Source organism: Centruroides vittatus, unplaced genomic scaffold (genome assembly GCF_030686945.1).
Source record: "Centruroides vittatus isolate TY-2023 unplaced genomic scaffold, ASM3068694v2 scaffold_1478, whole genome shotgun sequence".
NCBI lineage: Eukaryota > Metazoa > Arthropoda > Arachnida > Scorpiones > Buthidae > Centruroides > Centruroides vittatus.
Window position 1 is genome coordinate 72,339 of NW_027122680.1, and position 15,826 is coordinate 88,164.

General features: G+C 29.8%; 1 protein-coding gene across 1 annotated transcript; it reads left to right on the forward strand.

The window, feature by feature from the left end:
* The first annotated feature begins 266 nt into the window (after window positions 1–266).
* Window positions 267–12,542, forward strand: Idh (isocitrate dehydrogenase [NADP] cytoplasmic). The gene is made up of 12 exons (XM_067284854.1): window positions 267–438; window positions 2,717–2,756; window positions 5,536–5,642; window positions 5,716–5,802; window positions 6,116–6,276; window positions 6,350–6,496; window positions 7,163–7,230; window positions 7,369–7,437; window positions 7,524–7,675; window positions 8,409–8,549; window positions 11,893–12,055; window positions 12,136–12,542. Exons 1-12 carry the CDS (start codon window positions 426–428, stop codon window positions 12,215–12,217), a joined length of 1,230 nt encoding a protein of 409 aa, XP_067140955.1. The 5' UTR covers window positions 267–425; the 3' UTR covers window positions 12,218–12,542.
* Window positions 12,543–15,826: the final 3,284 nt, after the last annotated feature.

Sequence of the window (15,826 nt, forward strand, 5' to 3'; positions counted from 1 at the left end):
ATACGATAAATAAAAAAATAAATTTAATACTATTACTGTTATTAAATTACAAAACATTTTAATGACACTTCGACCATTGACCTCAAACGACGGAACACCGAAGTGACCTTAAAATACCAAATGATAAGAATATACAATATAAACTTTATATTAATAATTAATCTCTAATAAAAATAAATAAAAATTCATAATATTGATTAAATTTTATAAAAATTATTAATTATGATGACGTTGAATGTTTACTGTATCGGAAGAGGTAAGTCCAATCAGAGATAGAGAAATATGAGGTCACTGTTACAACCGATAAGAATTATCGTAAGAAAAGTATGTTACGCGATTGACCAATAGATTAGCCCGAGAGTCGCCGGCGTGTGTTTACTACGAGAAGGTGTGAAAGATACCCTCTGCTCTGAAATTTAATCAAAATGCCTATTAAATGTAAGTTATTTAATACATTATTTGTTATAAAATGCATAATATGAATCTTTTTATCGTTTATTATTAAAATAATACAATATATTTTCCTCGTGCAGGTTACTTCCTTGATATTACCCTCATGCACCATGTTTTTGAATAAAAACATGACTTACATTGACAACTTTTACACATTTTAAGCTTATTTTATGCATCTAGATGAAGAATATTACATGAAGTTTTGTATTTATTCGTTATATTTGATTTCGTAATCATTTGAGCAGTTTAAACTGGAAATTTCCCTGTTTACAGAATAATGTAGGTGCAGTTTACTAGGAATTAATGCAGGAAATTTTCCCTTAAGCAATATTTTATCTAAAGGAAAATTTCCTGTTGAAATCTGTCCCGTAGATTCAATTTCATATAGTTAGTCTATGCGAAGCCGAATCTAGGGAGGAGTTTGTTATTTATGTCACGATAATCAATGTAAATGGCTTCGAACGAGCCCTTTACGTCAGCTTACGTGATTAACAAATGCCGGTTATAAGCAATGTTTTGGTACCAAATGCTGTAGAATAAATATGTTCTTTTAAATTTAACAACTTTACGGAGCCTCTTATATGAGCTCGGCTTATATAAATATCGAATATTCAATGATTCGAATGATCAAATGCCATTTTCGGAACAGAAAATCTCTCATAATTGAGCATTTTATGGTGTTTCGTAAGTTGTGTGTGATGTGAAATTCTTGGTAATTGAATACTTTTTTAAACAATGTGTTTAAAAAATAATTTAATGCTTCAGAATGAAAATATGAGGGTGTACAAACTAGTAAATGATACTAAAATTAATTATAAATAATTATCTAAAGCAGACATTAAGAATTGTGACTTTAATTTCATTTGCAATATTTAAACTACCGATTAGAAATTTTCAATGATGGCCGAATAGCGGAGGAGGTTAAGGCATCGGCCTATTGCTCCGGGAACATTGGAATCGAATCCGAGCGGTCGGTTTTCCGGGAATTCGAGTAATTTGTTCCAAATTCTGGCCCCATCTCTCGCCATATGGTTTGGATATAGTTATGGAAAAAATGGCCTCTGCTGCCCACAGGGCATAGTTTAAAAAATTTCTCGATAGGCTTTTTAATAATAATTTTTATATATTTCTCTCTTAATTAAAGTATATGGTTTATTGAAATCATTTTTTAATAGTAAAATACATTATACGCAGTTATTATTTGAATACAGCATACGATTAGAATAATCTTTCATAATTTATGAATTTATGTATACAGTATAAAGTATTTTAATTAATTGTATATGATAATGATTTAAAATCTTTAAAAAATTGTTTCAATATCAATAATAATTGATAAAAGAAACTTTTCTGGAAACGTTCCAAATATATATCCGAAACAATTTTTTTAATATAAAGAAAAAATTTTACGTTTGTTGACTCCTTTCTTATGATTACGGTAAACCTTCGGAAACAAATCAAGTTTAAATTAGTCGTAATTTTAATCTATACATTTGTAATTACAAAAAAAACTGGTCAAGTTATAAAGGAACCGGTTTGTCTACTTTTAAAGTTTGTTCCAAAATAATTTTATTTTTTATTCTATTAAATAATATCAATATTATATTAAAAAATACACCCATTTAATCTGTGTATCTACATTGTGTAAACGGATCGCAAATATTCTCTCAAAACATTTCCTAGCAATTTCGCTCTAGACCGGGCCTGGCCAACCCAAATTGTTTCGCGGGCCACTTTGATCACGCGTAACATTACGGTGGGCCACAATTTAGGCAAACACGCTTTTAAAAAAGTAAAACAAACACAAAATTTTATTGTTATACCAAGAGTTTGTACTCGCACTTGCACATTATAACAATGACACAGACAAATTTTCATTTATTTAATTGATTTGGTACACACATAACGAGAAACAAAAGTTTTAATAGATATATAATATCGCTTAGTGGACCACACAATTTAACGTGACGGGCCGCGGGTAACATTTTATATAATATGTTTTTAATGTAAAAAAAAGATATTAATTTAAACATTATTCAGACAGAATAACAACTAAAACATTCATTTGGTTGTCAATGGATAAAGAATGACCCCTTTAATTTAGAATATTATTATTTTTGATGAATGTATTCGGTGTTAAAAAAATTATATAATTGTTAAATTAGTCGTACGGGAATTCTGTATAGCTTACTTTTTAAAAAATATAATTCTAACGAGATTATTATGATTAATGTTTATATTTTTTGTGTTTTTACTGGAACAGGTGGTCCCATCGTGGAAGTGCAAGGCGATGAAATGACAAGGTAATTTATGTATTTTTTTTTTTAATACGTATAATATACATTCATACATAAAGGATGTTTCAGTTACAGAAGCAATGAACTCAAAATTGTCCTTGAAGTTAAACATTGATTCCTTGACAACATCCATCATTTATTTTATTATCTGTCAAAATTAACAGTATCTACAAGGTCGACAATCTATTTACTTATTTCATAATAAAATTAATTAATTTTATCATATTTTTTTACGATAAAATCCTTACAGAACGTCATATTGATTACTTTTAATGTCACAACAGTTATCTTATTCTTAATTATTATATGCTTAAATTTTTTTCTCTGTAGTAGATATTTAAAAGATGAGTAAATAAAAAATATTATTTGTTTAATATTCTCCAAAATTATATAATAAAGCATTTGTATCAAAACAGATAAATATTAGGAAAGAATTTCGAAAAATAATCGTATTAAACGACAAATTCAAGCTAACGTCTAAAGGCGAATTTACAAAAAATTTGTTAAAATAGCTCGGCTCGGTTCGGCTAATTTACTTTAAGCCGCTATCTTACCAATAATTAATAATTCACTAATTACTGTAAGCGTTCAATAAAATAATGTGTAATAAATGTGTGTATATTTTACTGATATTTTAATATTTACAAATTTTATAAACTGTTATATAATATCAATAAATAACGTGTAAATACGCTTAAACGAATGCCGACTAAATGGCCAAAGTTCATTTACTACAGTTAGTACTAGAGTCGGCAAAGCTCGGCTCGGTCCCCCGATTTGGAAATACCGAGCCGAGCAGAACTGTGAACTTTGACCCGAGCTGGGTTGTGTTATAGCAAAGCCCATTTTTGAAATTGAATTGCATTTGTAACAGTATTTATGTATGTTAGATATATTTTTATTTATCTGTTGTTAAAATGAGAACTTTCAAATAAATATGGCTTGAGTATTAATCAATTGAACTAAACAGTAGATTTAGAGAATTATTAAAAGTAAGGGGTGATATTTAAAATGTTTGATAGAACTATAGTAACTACTGACAGAGTAATTAGTGAGAAATAATTGCTAGGAATTGTCTTACTGCTGTATAACATTTTACAGTTTTAAATAACTAGATTAATTATGACTGTTTTTTTATTTTATTTTATTTAGCCAATTTAATTTCTGTAAGTTTAATTCTTCTAAGTTCTCTTCAAACTGGAATTATTAATTGACTTACACACCACATTACACACTTTACCAGCTGTAAAAGAAACATTTGTTGTACTCCATAATTATTGTTTAGGCAAATGTTTTCGGCTTCATTCGAGGCCCATTTCGGGCTTACATTCACAGAGAAAAGAGCTAGAGCAAGCTGGTATTCTAAATTCTATAGTCATCTTCTTCTTCTTTGTACGCCGTATCAGATTCCCGACGTCGGTGACATCTGGTGTAGGTTAGTAAGTAGTTAGTAATGTGCCGAGGTGTATCTAGGGAAAGTTACATCCAGAGTGGTTCCCCGTTGCCTTCTCTGGGGCGCGATGTTACGCGAGGGGAAATGCCTTCCGGGAAGTCTTGTAAGGGAAACCTGTTCCTATTCAGGTGTTACAAATATGGAGAAAACCCAGAAAACTCCATGTGGCCAGCCCGTCCGAGCGCGGCGTGAACCGGCGACCGAACTCCCAGTGTTTAGAGACAGAACTGCTCGGCCGCTGGTGGGCCTCTACATTCCTACATTCTTTACATTCTACTGCCTCTATTTTCATAATGTTTTTTAAATATCTTGATATGAACATTTCTTCTAATATCTGAAAAACATTGTGGAAGTAGAACAGAATACTCAGCTTACTCTATGTTTTAGATTTTCTTTTTTAATTTCTACAAATTTTAGATTAAAAACTTTGATGATGATGATTCTATAACATTAATTAATGAACAAAAATAAACAACAAGATGACAAAATAAATGCCACAAAAAATGTTTTAGCATCAAGGAAATGATTATTTGTTTAATTAGTGCAAAATTTTTTCAGTTATTTTAAATGATCTTTCTTGGGAAACCAAAATTCAAATATAAAGACAGAATGGAATGTATAAAATGAAGGGCAACATTCAAAATTTAAAAAACCAAATCAGGTACATATAAATATTTTAAAATTGTACACAGGATGGCATATGTTTGTCGTGAGGAAAATACTGTAATTTTTGGATAGTTTGTTAGATACAAGTTGTGTTTGAAAGTTTAATAGAGGGATAGATGACACTTGATGACCTCAAACAAGTGTTTAATTCCAGGTTGATAGCTCTGGATGTACTGGAAAAGGCTGAAGAAGTATCAAATTGTCTCCTTAAAAGCCTTGATTTAAACATCTTATACTGTGCTATATAGAGGGAACTAAAGTCTCTCTCCAATGTAGAACCTGAGATTCTTAGGGACTGCGGCAGAGATGCAATGAAAGGAATTTCAGTAGCATTATTATTGACCAGTTTTATGAACACCTTCAGAATTCGATTGTGTCTGAAGGCAAATATTTTGAAAATTATATTTTATAGACCATTTACTACTTAATTAAATGCATTTTTTTACTTTTTGAATAATTTAATTCTTTCATCAGACATACATACGCACCACCCCCAGTAAATGTTTGTTTTGCATTTTATATGACAATGTACTATGATTTAATGTTAATTAATGGGTGTCTTCTTGTATATTTATTTTTAAAATGTAGTAATGATTTTATTTTTTTACAAATCAAACTGAAATACATTGAAATTTATTTATTAATTATTTTATTTTTCTTTTATAGAATTATTTGGGAATTAATCAAAGAAAAGTTGATTTTCCCTCATGTAGAAATGGAGCTGCATTCGTTTGATTTAAGTATTCAAAACAGGGATGCGACTAACGACCAAGGTGATTTTTACTACAAGATAAATTTTATATATCGAAAATTTCTTAATTAATTATATTATTTATTTCATTTCAGTTACAATTGACTGCGCAAATGCAATAAAAAAATACAACGTAGGTGTGAAATGCGCTACTATTACGCCAGACGAGAAGCGCGTAGAAGGTTGTTTATATTTCATTCATTTAATATAATTAATTTTCTAAAATTAAATTAGGAATTTGGATTTATAAGAAGCAAATTTAATTTTAATTATAACACAAACAATAGCTGATTTCAATAATTATAGAAATTATTATATATTATATTATATTACAGTATTATATATTTTCTATAATTATAAATTACATAATTTAAAGTTTTCATAAAAATTAAATTTGTTCTTCATAAATCTTACATTTATATTAATCAAAATATTTTCCTCTGATGATAGAAAATGAAAGAAGACATTATTAATAAATTTAATAATGTAATTTAGAATTTAACCTTAAGAAAATGTGGAAATCTCCCAATGGGACGATTCGTAACATCTTGGGAGGAACAGTCTTTCGAGAGGCTATCATATGTAAGAACATTCCGAGACTCGTCACTTGTTGGAAGAAGCCCATAATAATTGGCCGTCACGCTTACGGCGATCAGGTACGTGTTTAAGAAAATAGCAATAATTAAAATATTTTTAAAGTATAAACACAAATCGTATATTCGTATTTAGTATAAAGCTACCGACTTTGTTGTGCCCGGACCTGGAAAATTGGAAATTAAATTTACACCAAATTCTGGTGGAGAAGTAATTCAACATACTGTGTTTGATTTTGAAGATGGAGGTGGAGTTGCACTTGCAATGTATAATACTGACAAGGTTAGTGTCCGAGATGATTTATCATTAGGTGTCAATAATTACTTGTTATGGAGATTTATTGTTTAATGATTGATATAATGTAAATTTTAACATTCTAATAACCAATGTCTGACTCAGTTAGCATACATTATAAATACTATTCTCAATATTTTAGTATATATATTGCATGTTGCTAATAAAGGTATATTTAATACTATAAAAAAACACACACAATTTTCTAATCTTAAAAATCTTTTCAATATTCTTTATAGTTTCAATTCATTATTAATTGCTTCAGTGCAGTGTCACAATCTGCAGATAAGTGATCATACATCCTGATGACCTTGCCAGTATCTTAATGATGAAATTGTAATTTGTTTTTGCAGTTATTTGAACATAGTCTTCTAAACAATGATTAGAGTATTCACTTAGATGATTACAGCATTTTACTCAAATGTAGAACTTAAATTCAATATTTTCTACTCATTAAGTGTATAAAGGATAAAATTACAATATAACTGCATTTGATTTTAGAAAGTCTTTCTTCACAAACACAGCAATGATATTTTATCAGTTATGTCCTATTTTAAATTACAGCATTTATCTTTATTAAATATTTATAAATTTCTTTAAAAATGAATATAATAATAATTTACGGCCATAAATTAAAAACAAACTTTTTTACAGTCTATCAGAGATTTTGCACTTAGTTCATTCGAATATGCACTTGGTGCTAATTATCCATTATATCTCAGGTAAGTTTACTGTACATAAATATTAAATGTATCCTAATTATATTCATAAATACTAAATTGTTTAGTTTAAAATCTTAAACTTTTGAGTTATATAAAACTTTATAAAAAGTATAATTTATTTATATATTAATATTTCAGTACGAAAAACACAATTTTGAAAAAATATGATGGTCGATTTAAAGATATTTTCCAAGAAATTTATGATAAGTAAGTTGTTATTATTATTTTTTAAATAAAAGCTTCAAAATAAATTTAATTAGTGTTTTAAATATACGTGTATTTTCTGTTTTTAGAGAATATAAGCAAAAGTTTGAATCTAAGGGTATTTGGTACGAGCATCGTCTGATTGATGACATGGTTGCTCAAGCATTAAAATCCGAAGGAGGATTCGTTTGGGCATGTAAAAATTATGATGGAGATGTTCAGTCTGATTCTGTGGCCCAAGGTAATACATTTTGGTATTTTATATTTATATAAAATTTTTGATTTGGCATATTATTGTTTGAATATTGCTATGTCAATGTTTGTCGCACTTGAATATGTTAGAAACCCAAATACAGTACATTTCTTACATGTAATTATGTTGGTTACATATGAATATATGAACAAAAAAATGAATACAATGATGTAGAGTGAGTCAAGACACAAAAAAGACTCACTATCAATTCTAACTTCCTTTCAAAACATGATTAGAATGTCTGGTCACAGTAGGGAAGTAAAATTACAGCCTTATATAGTTTTTACTGGAGTAGAACAAATAGAATACACATGCACAAAACTCTGACATGTTAAGAGTATAGAAGAATTCAAAATGACATATCACATCACAAAATTCTATGTTGTTTTCTAATTAAATAGGGCACCAGTAATAAAGTATCAGTGTGATTTTACAGATGTTCATGTGCAAAACAAAAAACTTATAACTGTTCTCTTAGTTATGATTATGGTTTCTGAAGCGTAAGAAAATAGCTTATACATTTCTATGAAATAATCATGAAATAAACTTCAAAGATTATTAAAAAAAAATTTTTTTAAAGATAAAATATAATGTTCTAATTAATTTAAAATTATTTTATATAAATTAATTAAATATGCATTAAATTTTATGGCTAGTTGTTAATAAAAATCTTTTTATATTCTACAGTGTTAATTTTTTTGTCTCATTGTTCTTATTAAAGGTTACGGCTCTCTCGGAATGATGACGAGTGTCTTAATTTGTCCCGACGGAAAAACGATAGAAGCAGAAGCTGCTCACGGCACTGTTACACGTCATTATAGAATGCATCAACAAGGAAAAGAAACTTCAACTAATCCAATAGGTAAAATTGTCATATAAGTTTTCTACATGCGTATTTTTGCGAAGATAAATATTTAAAGTCTGTCTGTTGAGGCAACAATTGCTTTGTCCAACTTTAACTAATGTTTTTTAAATATGGGGTATCTCAAAAGTCATTATCTATTTTGAAAAATAATTGGAATTACAAAAAGCTACTTTAAACATAAAAAATATATTTATTTCAAAGTATGTACGGCAAAAAATTAGTGCTCCACACGGCAATCATCAGTGCCTCTACAGAGTTAAAAGTGGCAAGTTACTTCTCATAACACACTTTCCAACATAATAACTCACAAATAGCCTTGTCTATTGGACCTTTCTTACGCAACTTCCATTCAAAATTGTTTAATTTTTTCTCACATTTCATCTTGCATGTTACCACAAACATAAGTTCATCATCAGTGATGTGGATCTGAGTGGAAAATTTAGCAATTACACAAAAGTTGACATAAATCAATAAATGTTTTGTAAATACACAAATTTTCACTAAAGATAAATATCTTTATGACACCATAGCATTTTTTAGAGTATCTAATGTCACTGAAACAGTGACTTTTGAGACATCCTGCAAAAGACAAATTAACATTATTTAAACTAATTTAATTTTTTAAATTAAAAACTAAACAATTAATTTCAAGTTACAATATATACAAATTAAACATTAGATAAAATATTACAGAATACATTATTAGAAATTTTGTTGTTATTTTGAAACAAACTTAATCTATTTAGAAAAAAAGACTTGATCATTTTTCAGTTACTTCAACAATAATCAAATAAAATTGTTGATTTTGAGAAAAATAAATAGTCAATGGAGATTAGCTATATAGCTACACAATATCTTCCTGCTTTTGTAAAGAATCTAGGTTTGAATTCAGCATAAACTGTTACGATTTTTATGACTAATGTGATAAAATATGGTGATGCTCAGGCATTGTGATAACAGGAGCGTCGTGTATATTTGGGAGGCCCTCCTTACTGATGCACTAAATTCATGCAACACTCCCCACTCTTGATTTGCCTGCTATGTGGGTCAACTTATATAACAGATTAAGGCATCGCCTCTAGCTCCACTTCTCGGCATATTATAGCGCACGTGCTTTGTCGCCATGCGCGTATGTTTAAATTCTTTATGTTCAGTTCCATCGTTGGTTTTGTTCCAAGGCTCTAATGCCATTAGATTAATTTAAAAATTTTGTTCGAAAAAAGGATTTTAACCGTTTTTATCTGCCTGACGAAGACGGAAATAGTTTCGTCCAAAGCGCTAGTAATTATAGCGATAATTGTACGTTGTTTAACGCTCGTATGATAATTTTCTTGCTTCTTGCTTATCCAATGATCGGCTTGAAGTCCAACCATTGTTACAATGACTAATCCTGACAGAGCATTATTCCTAACCCTTCCAACATGGATCCTTTATGGATAAGATTTGCTTAAAATTTTGAACAGTTTATAAAATATGAAATATATTGTAATTTCATTCTGCCGTTAACTGTTACATCAGTTAAATTTTAACTAATGTAAGGCTTTCCCAAGGAGCTACATAGGACATAAATAGTAATTAACAGATTGTCAGTTTCATTTGAATTCATCAGTTAATCTGTTGGTCAGTGTTTAGTTGCTACCATTTTCAAAAATGCTTAGTATTGTATTTTTAAACAAAATATATTCAATATTATATCAATTTGTTTTTATATTTTTACCTCCTTTTTCTCTGTGAGTGCTAAGAGTGCCTTTTTCTTCTCCATACCCATTGTAATTTTGGCCATGCCCAGAATGGGAATGAATGGTTGGTGAGTGACAGGGCTCATGAAAAATTCTTATGGGGTCACTGTCTTGGATTTGATCTTTGGTCTTCGTAACAATAACTTTAACTGCATCAGCATTATTGAAATTGTATTTTCTTTAATTGATCGTCTTTTAATGATGTATGTTTGTGATGATAAAACTTTTTAAATTACGAAATAATAATTGCCTAAATTAATGTAACATTTATAACATGTAGGTAATTTTAAAGGTTCTCGGAGAAATATGTTGATCATCATTCATTGCTATAACCTTACATAATCTTGCTTAGTTTACTTAAAAATATGAATTGAAATCTAACGTTGGTGAATATTCCTTTTTAAGTGATTTTTTAGATGAGACTTTTTAATTTATGAATTAAATTGAATACATCAATATTTGAAAATGGTCTCCCAGTATTTGTTTCATACATTGGTTAATGTTAGTGCTGTTATCTTAAAAATATGTATGCACATTAACATGCAAAAGTTAAATATTAATCATCATGAAATTATTTTAAAACAATTACAAAAAACAAATATTAAATTCTACTTTATTTATTGTTACAAGGACATTTATAATCATTCATCATTGCATCGATAATATAAACAGTTGGATTATTTAAAAAGGTAACCACTTTTGAAAGTTTATTTTTAAATAAATTCTAGCCCCTCGCACGGGATTGAATTGTCATGAAATTTTTGTTATGAATCGTCTATATTCAAAAGAAGTAGGCAAAGCAAGCAGAGGAGTTGGGCCACCTTGGAGAGCTAATGTATTATATAACTACCAAAAGAATATAATTTATTTATGTTAGAAAACCAATGGAAAAACTAAAACTTTAATCCGAAATTATCATATCTATGCAGATACTCCTCACTTTATGACCTATCTGCTTAACGACCACTCGCACTTACGACCAATCGAGTTTTGACCTGCAATTCGGGTAATCCCCTTTCTCAGCTTGAGTGTCGGTCGATGGCGAATGGTGACATGTGCACTAAGCGTACTATAATAGGCTTGCGCGTACTATAATAGTCTTATAGTACTATAATAGGCTAATAGCGTACTATAATAGTCTTTTTATGAATAAATTTGAAGCTTGTTGCATAATTTTACAACAATCCTGTATTCCCGGCACAAGCTCCTCACTTAACGACGTAGTTGTCGGAACGGAACTCGGTCGTAGTAAGGAATACCTGTATATGCATTGATTTAAACTTTTCTAATATTACAAATTATTTAGGACCTAGTAAATTACATTATTAATATAATAGGAATAGGAGGATAGCTTCTACATTATAATATTAATTTCAGTTAGTTTCTAAACCTATAGTTGCAATCTTTAACTTAGAACATTATAGAAGAGATAGTAATAGATATTTAGTGTTTTAAAATTTACCTTAGAGAATAAGTTATTACCAGTTATTCTTATATATTTATTAAATTTAATTATTGATAATAATAATAATAATATTTTTAAAAAATGTACATGTTATTTTCACACTTTAGTACTTTAAAATTAATCTAAATTTTTTTAGCTTCAATTTTTGCATGGACAAGAGGTTTGGCTCACAGGGCAAAGCTGGATAAATGTCCCGCTTTAGCAAATTTTTCCAAAGCTTTAGAAGCCGTATGTGTCGAAACCATAGAGAGTGGATTCATGACAAAAGACTTGGCCATATGCATTAAAGGAATGAGCAGGTACGTACTGCAAATATGAACTAAATTCGTGATTTTATTTTCTGACTTCTGTACAATTTCTACATTTTTGAATATTCCAGCGTAACTCGAGAGGATTATTTGAACACCTTTGAATTCTTGGACAAATTGGCCGAGAACCTAAATAAAAAGCTAGGAATGTGACTGGACGATTGCGTCTCTAGCAAACTGTGATGCTTTTATATCTTTATGCAATTTTCTTCGAACCAAATCATGTATTGCCTTATGCGATATGGTATAGCTATCAAACGTGGTAAGCGGTATTTATGGTTATGGAGAATCAATCGCTAAATTCATTAGTTTATTTATAAGAGCCAAATAATCAGTATTTCAATAGTTGATTTATAAAAATAGCGACATTCCTAGCACAAAAAGAACTGTGTAACAGTCCACAGAACATAACTACTTATTTGTATTTATACAAGTATATAAATGGTTGATTTAATAAAATTTTAATTTTTAATTTTAATTATATAATTAGTGTTTAGCAGTTTTGAATTTGTGAAATGTTACACTTGTTCACTCTTCACTTGCAAAATTTCATGCCAGGTGTGAACTATTGAGTACTTTTAAAATTTTACATATAACATATCACTCTTATCTGTGTCTGCTTAAATAAACTATGGATAAAAGTATACTTATATTCAAACCAAATCTTTGTTGTTTTCCAGGGGTAATTTTGTCAGAATGTTATCATTCCTCCTACGTGGGTACAGTATTACAGTACCAGATTAGATACAACTTGTAAGACTGAATTCAGACAGACTCTTACACCACATTATGTAAGAACCTGTCTCACATGCAAAGTAGAGGCCATACAGAAGGATACACATATTGATTCAATCAAGCATTTGATACTACAGTTCATTTGGAACCTTCCACAAAAGAAAAAAATTTTCTAATTACATTTTTTACACTAATTTAACACATTCTTCACATAATATCTATTAGAATTACATATAACAGTATGTAATAGTAGCAAAAGAATTTTTCATTTTCCATGGGTTCGGTCGGCACTTCGTCCTCAAAATTCGGAAATATCATTTATCCGAATCTGGTCTGCCATTCTAAAGACGTCAAAAAACAATTAAAGTAAAATTTGTCAACAATTATGTAATAATAAAAAATAATACTTGCTTCTGCTAATGATATTTGGTGGAGTTTTTGGTTTTTATTCCTTACTCTCACATATGATGTGTCTATCTCTTCATATACAATCTACCAAACATGACCGGCATGACGAACAGCGGCAATTGTTCATCATGCCACGATGGAACTTAGTCCTCTCGGTATGATAGTGGAAATAAAAGATTTACAACCGTCTTTTGAAGTATTAATCATTGGTAAATACTGAAAATCCATCATTCCTAAACAAAAATAATACCAATTAGCAGTTAATTACTCACTTAGATAAAAATAAGTTTCAGATTTTAATGCTATTATTAAATAGAAAAGAAAAGATATAAATTTTCAAATAGGTATTAAAAGTTAGTGTAGATCTTCGGTTCATACAATACATGTGTAAAACATTAACATTATTTAAAAAGATTGATCAGATTTCTATATATTGTAGTCATTCATTTAAGAAAACATTAGTTTAAATTCTAAGCTAACTGTGTTGAAAGACTATGCAAAACAGAAGCGAGAATTTTCTGAATTCCTCAATTTAAGATTAATATACGAGTGTAAATTTAAAATGATAAAGAACGTCAGCTGCGGAACTCGAACCCGTAACTCCCACTTACTGTGCAGATGCAAACATAACCAAGGATGGTTATACCGTATTTAAATATATCTGGAAAAGGAGACTGGACCGGAGGCTCGGGTAGCGTAACTGGCAACGCATCCGTACCGTAAGCGAGAGTTGCGGGTTCGAGTCCCGCTTCTTTTCTTCCAGAATATTCTAAATTATTTAATAAACATCGATTTAATTATAATTATAAAATTTAATAAGAGATGACACCTAAAGTCTCCCTCCAGTGAAAAATTATTTAGTAAATTAATTAAATATAATCGCAGAAAAGTAACTCGACGTAATCCGGTGGTTCTTTGGCTTTACATCCGAATCCGATTGCAAATCCATTGGATAGATAACCTGTCATGTGATTTCAGAATCTGAAATAAAGGAAACATCTGATGAACCAGAGTTATTAGTGGGTAAAGATTGTACATTTTGACAGAACATGCCATACTATGAGAACACATTCACATAACAATCATAAGTTTGTGAACACAGCTTTTAATTCCACCACAGATTTTATTGTAAAACTTACTAATAAGGAACATCTTCCTTGATGAGTGCAAAATGAAGTTTACTCTGAAATACAAACTGTAACAGAATTGAGCTTTTGAAATTTCTGACCTTCTCGTTACCACGTAACATTTGAAACAAAACTAAAAACATGTGGGATCGAATTTATTTACAAAAAAATGTTTGTAATGAACACTTTTTTGTGAAAAATTATGCAATTCTTGTCAAAAGATACAGGAAAAATAATTTCTTACTTATAACTACATCTCAAATTTCATTTAGTCTTTGTACAAATGGTTAATGCTTTAATAAAACACAAACTCTAACATTTATGTCAATTAACACTATTTACCATTATTTGACAAAATATTCAACATAAATTACACAAACACAGTGACCCTGGTACTATAAACTTCCCATTACTGCCTAAGAGTTAAGATGCATTTATCTTGCAGATATGATTCATTTTATTTCAATAAATTGTGTAATATCTAAATTACACACTATTAAACATATAAACATTAATTCTTACCTCGAAATTTATAAGTAGTGTCTATAATTCCAACTATTTCTAAATTAAACTCGTCGTCGTCGCCTTCACCGTCTAGTTGCGCTCGTTTTTTGCAAACTCTCTTTACCTTCATAAGCAGGCTGGTCGTATTAAAACGATCTCCGTGCGCACACTTACAATGAATATCTCGAGGCCTGTAACACAGTTCCAGTCGCCTCGACGGCTCGGAATACACCTGTAAAAGATAATTTCGAGTGATTATTTACACGTGCTCGCTTATTGCAAAGTAACATTATTTGTTAATGTGAGAAACCAATATACTCTCAGTTATAACAACAGCTTTGATTATGTCTTAACTCAGAGGACTTCACAGATGAAAGTAAAAAACAAACTCTGAGCTATACAACCCAGGAAAAGCAGATCCCAGATGGAATTTGAACATAGATTCTTCATACTAGTATAAAGTATGAGGCAGTTCCCAAATTTCTGCATAATTCTTTCCTAAAAACATATCTATAACATATAACTGCAAAAATTGGTGTAACCGGAATGCACATTATAATGCATTTGAATGAATTACCTTCTAGCTCCCAAAATATTCTTGTGTATAAATTAGATTTTGATAACAAAGCTGTATACGAGTACTTTTCTAATTGATTATTTTACACGTATATACGTACATTTTAATAAGTAATACGTACTGTACTTGTTTAAAAAGGAACAAAGATAAATTACAACACTCGTGGCCGGTTTAGAGTGGACGGCAACGTGGAGTTTTGAGGTGGTTAGCGGTCACCAGAGTGGATAACACCGTCCACTTTATATTCAAACTCCGGCCGTTGACTAACTCGACACAGCACGTCTTTAGCATCAAACGTCGAAGCCAAACATCCTTTAAATTCAGATTTACATTGCCAAACTGAAAATGTGCACACACAGTCGAGGTCTTCCAGAGTGGAGAATGGTAAATGTAAAGGAACTCTGCCATTTC

Bases quoted from the DNA above. Each gene is read 5' to 3' on its own strand.
- Idh (XM_067284854.1), top strand. The intron at 2,757-5,535 runs GTAATTTATGTA...TTTCTTTTATAG, and splicing joins CAAGGCGATGAAATGACAAG to AATTATTTGGGAATTAATCA. The intron at 6,497-7,162 runs GTTAGTGTCCGA...ACTTTTTTACAG, and splicing joins CAATGTATAATACTGACAAG to TCTATCAGAGATTTTGCACT.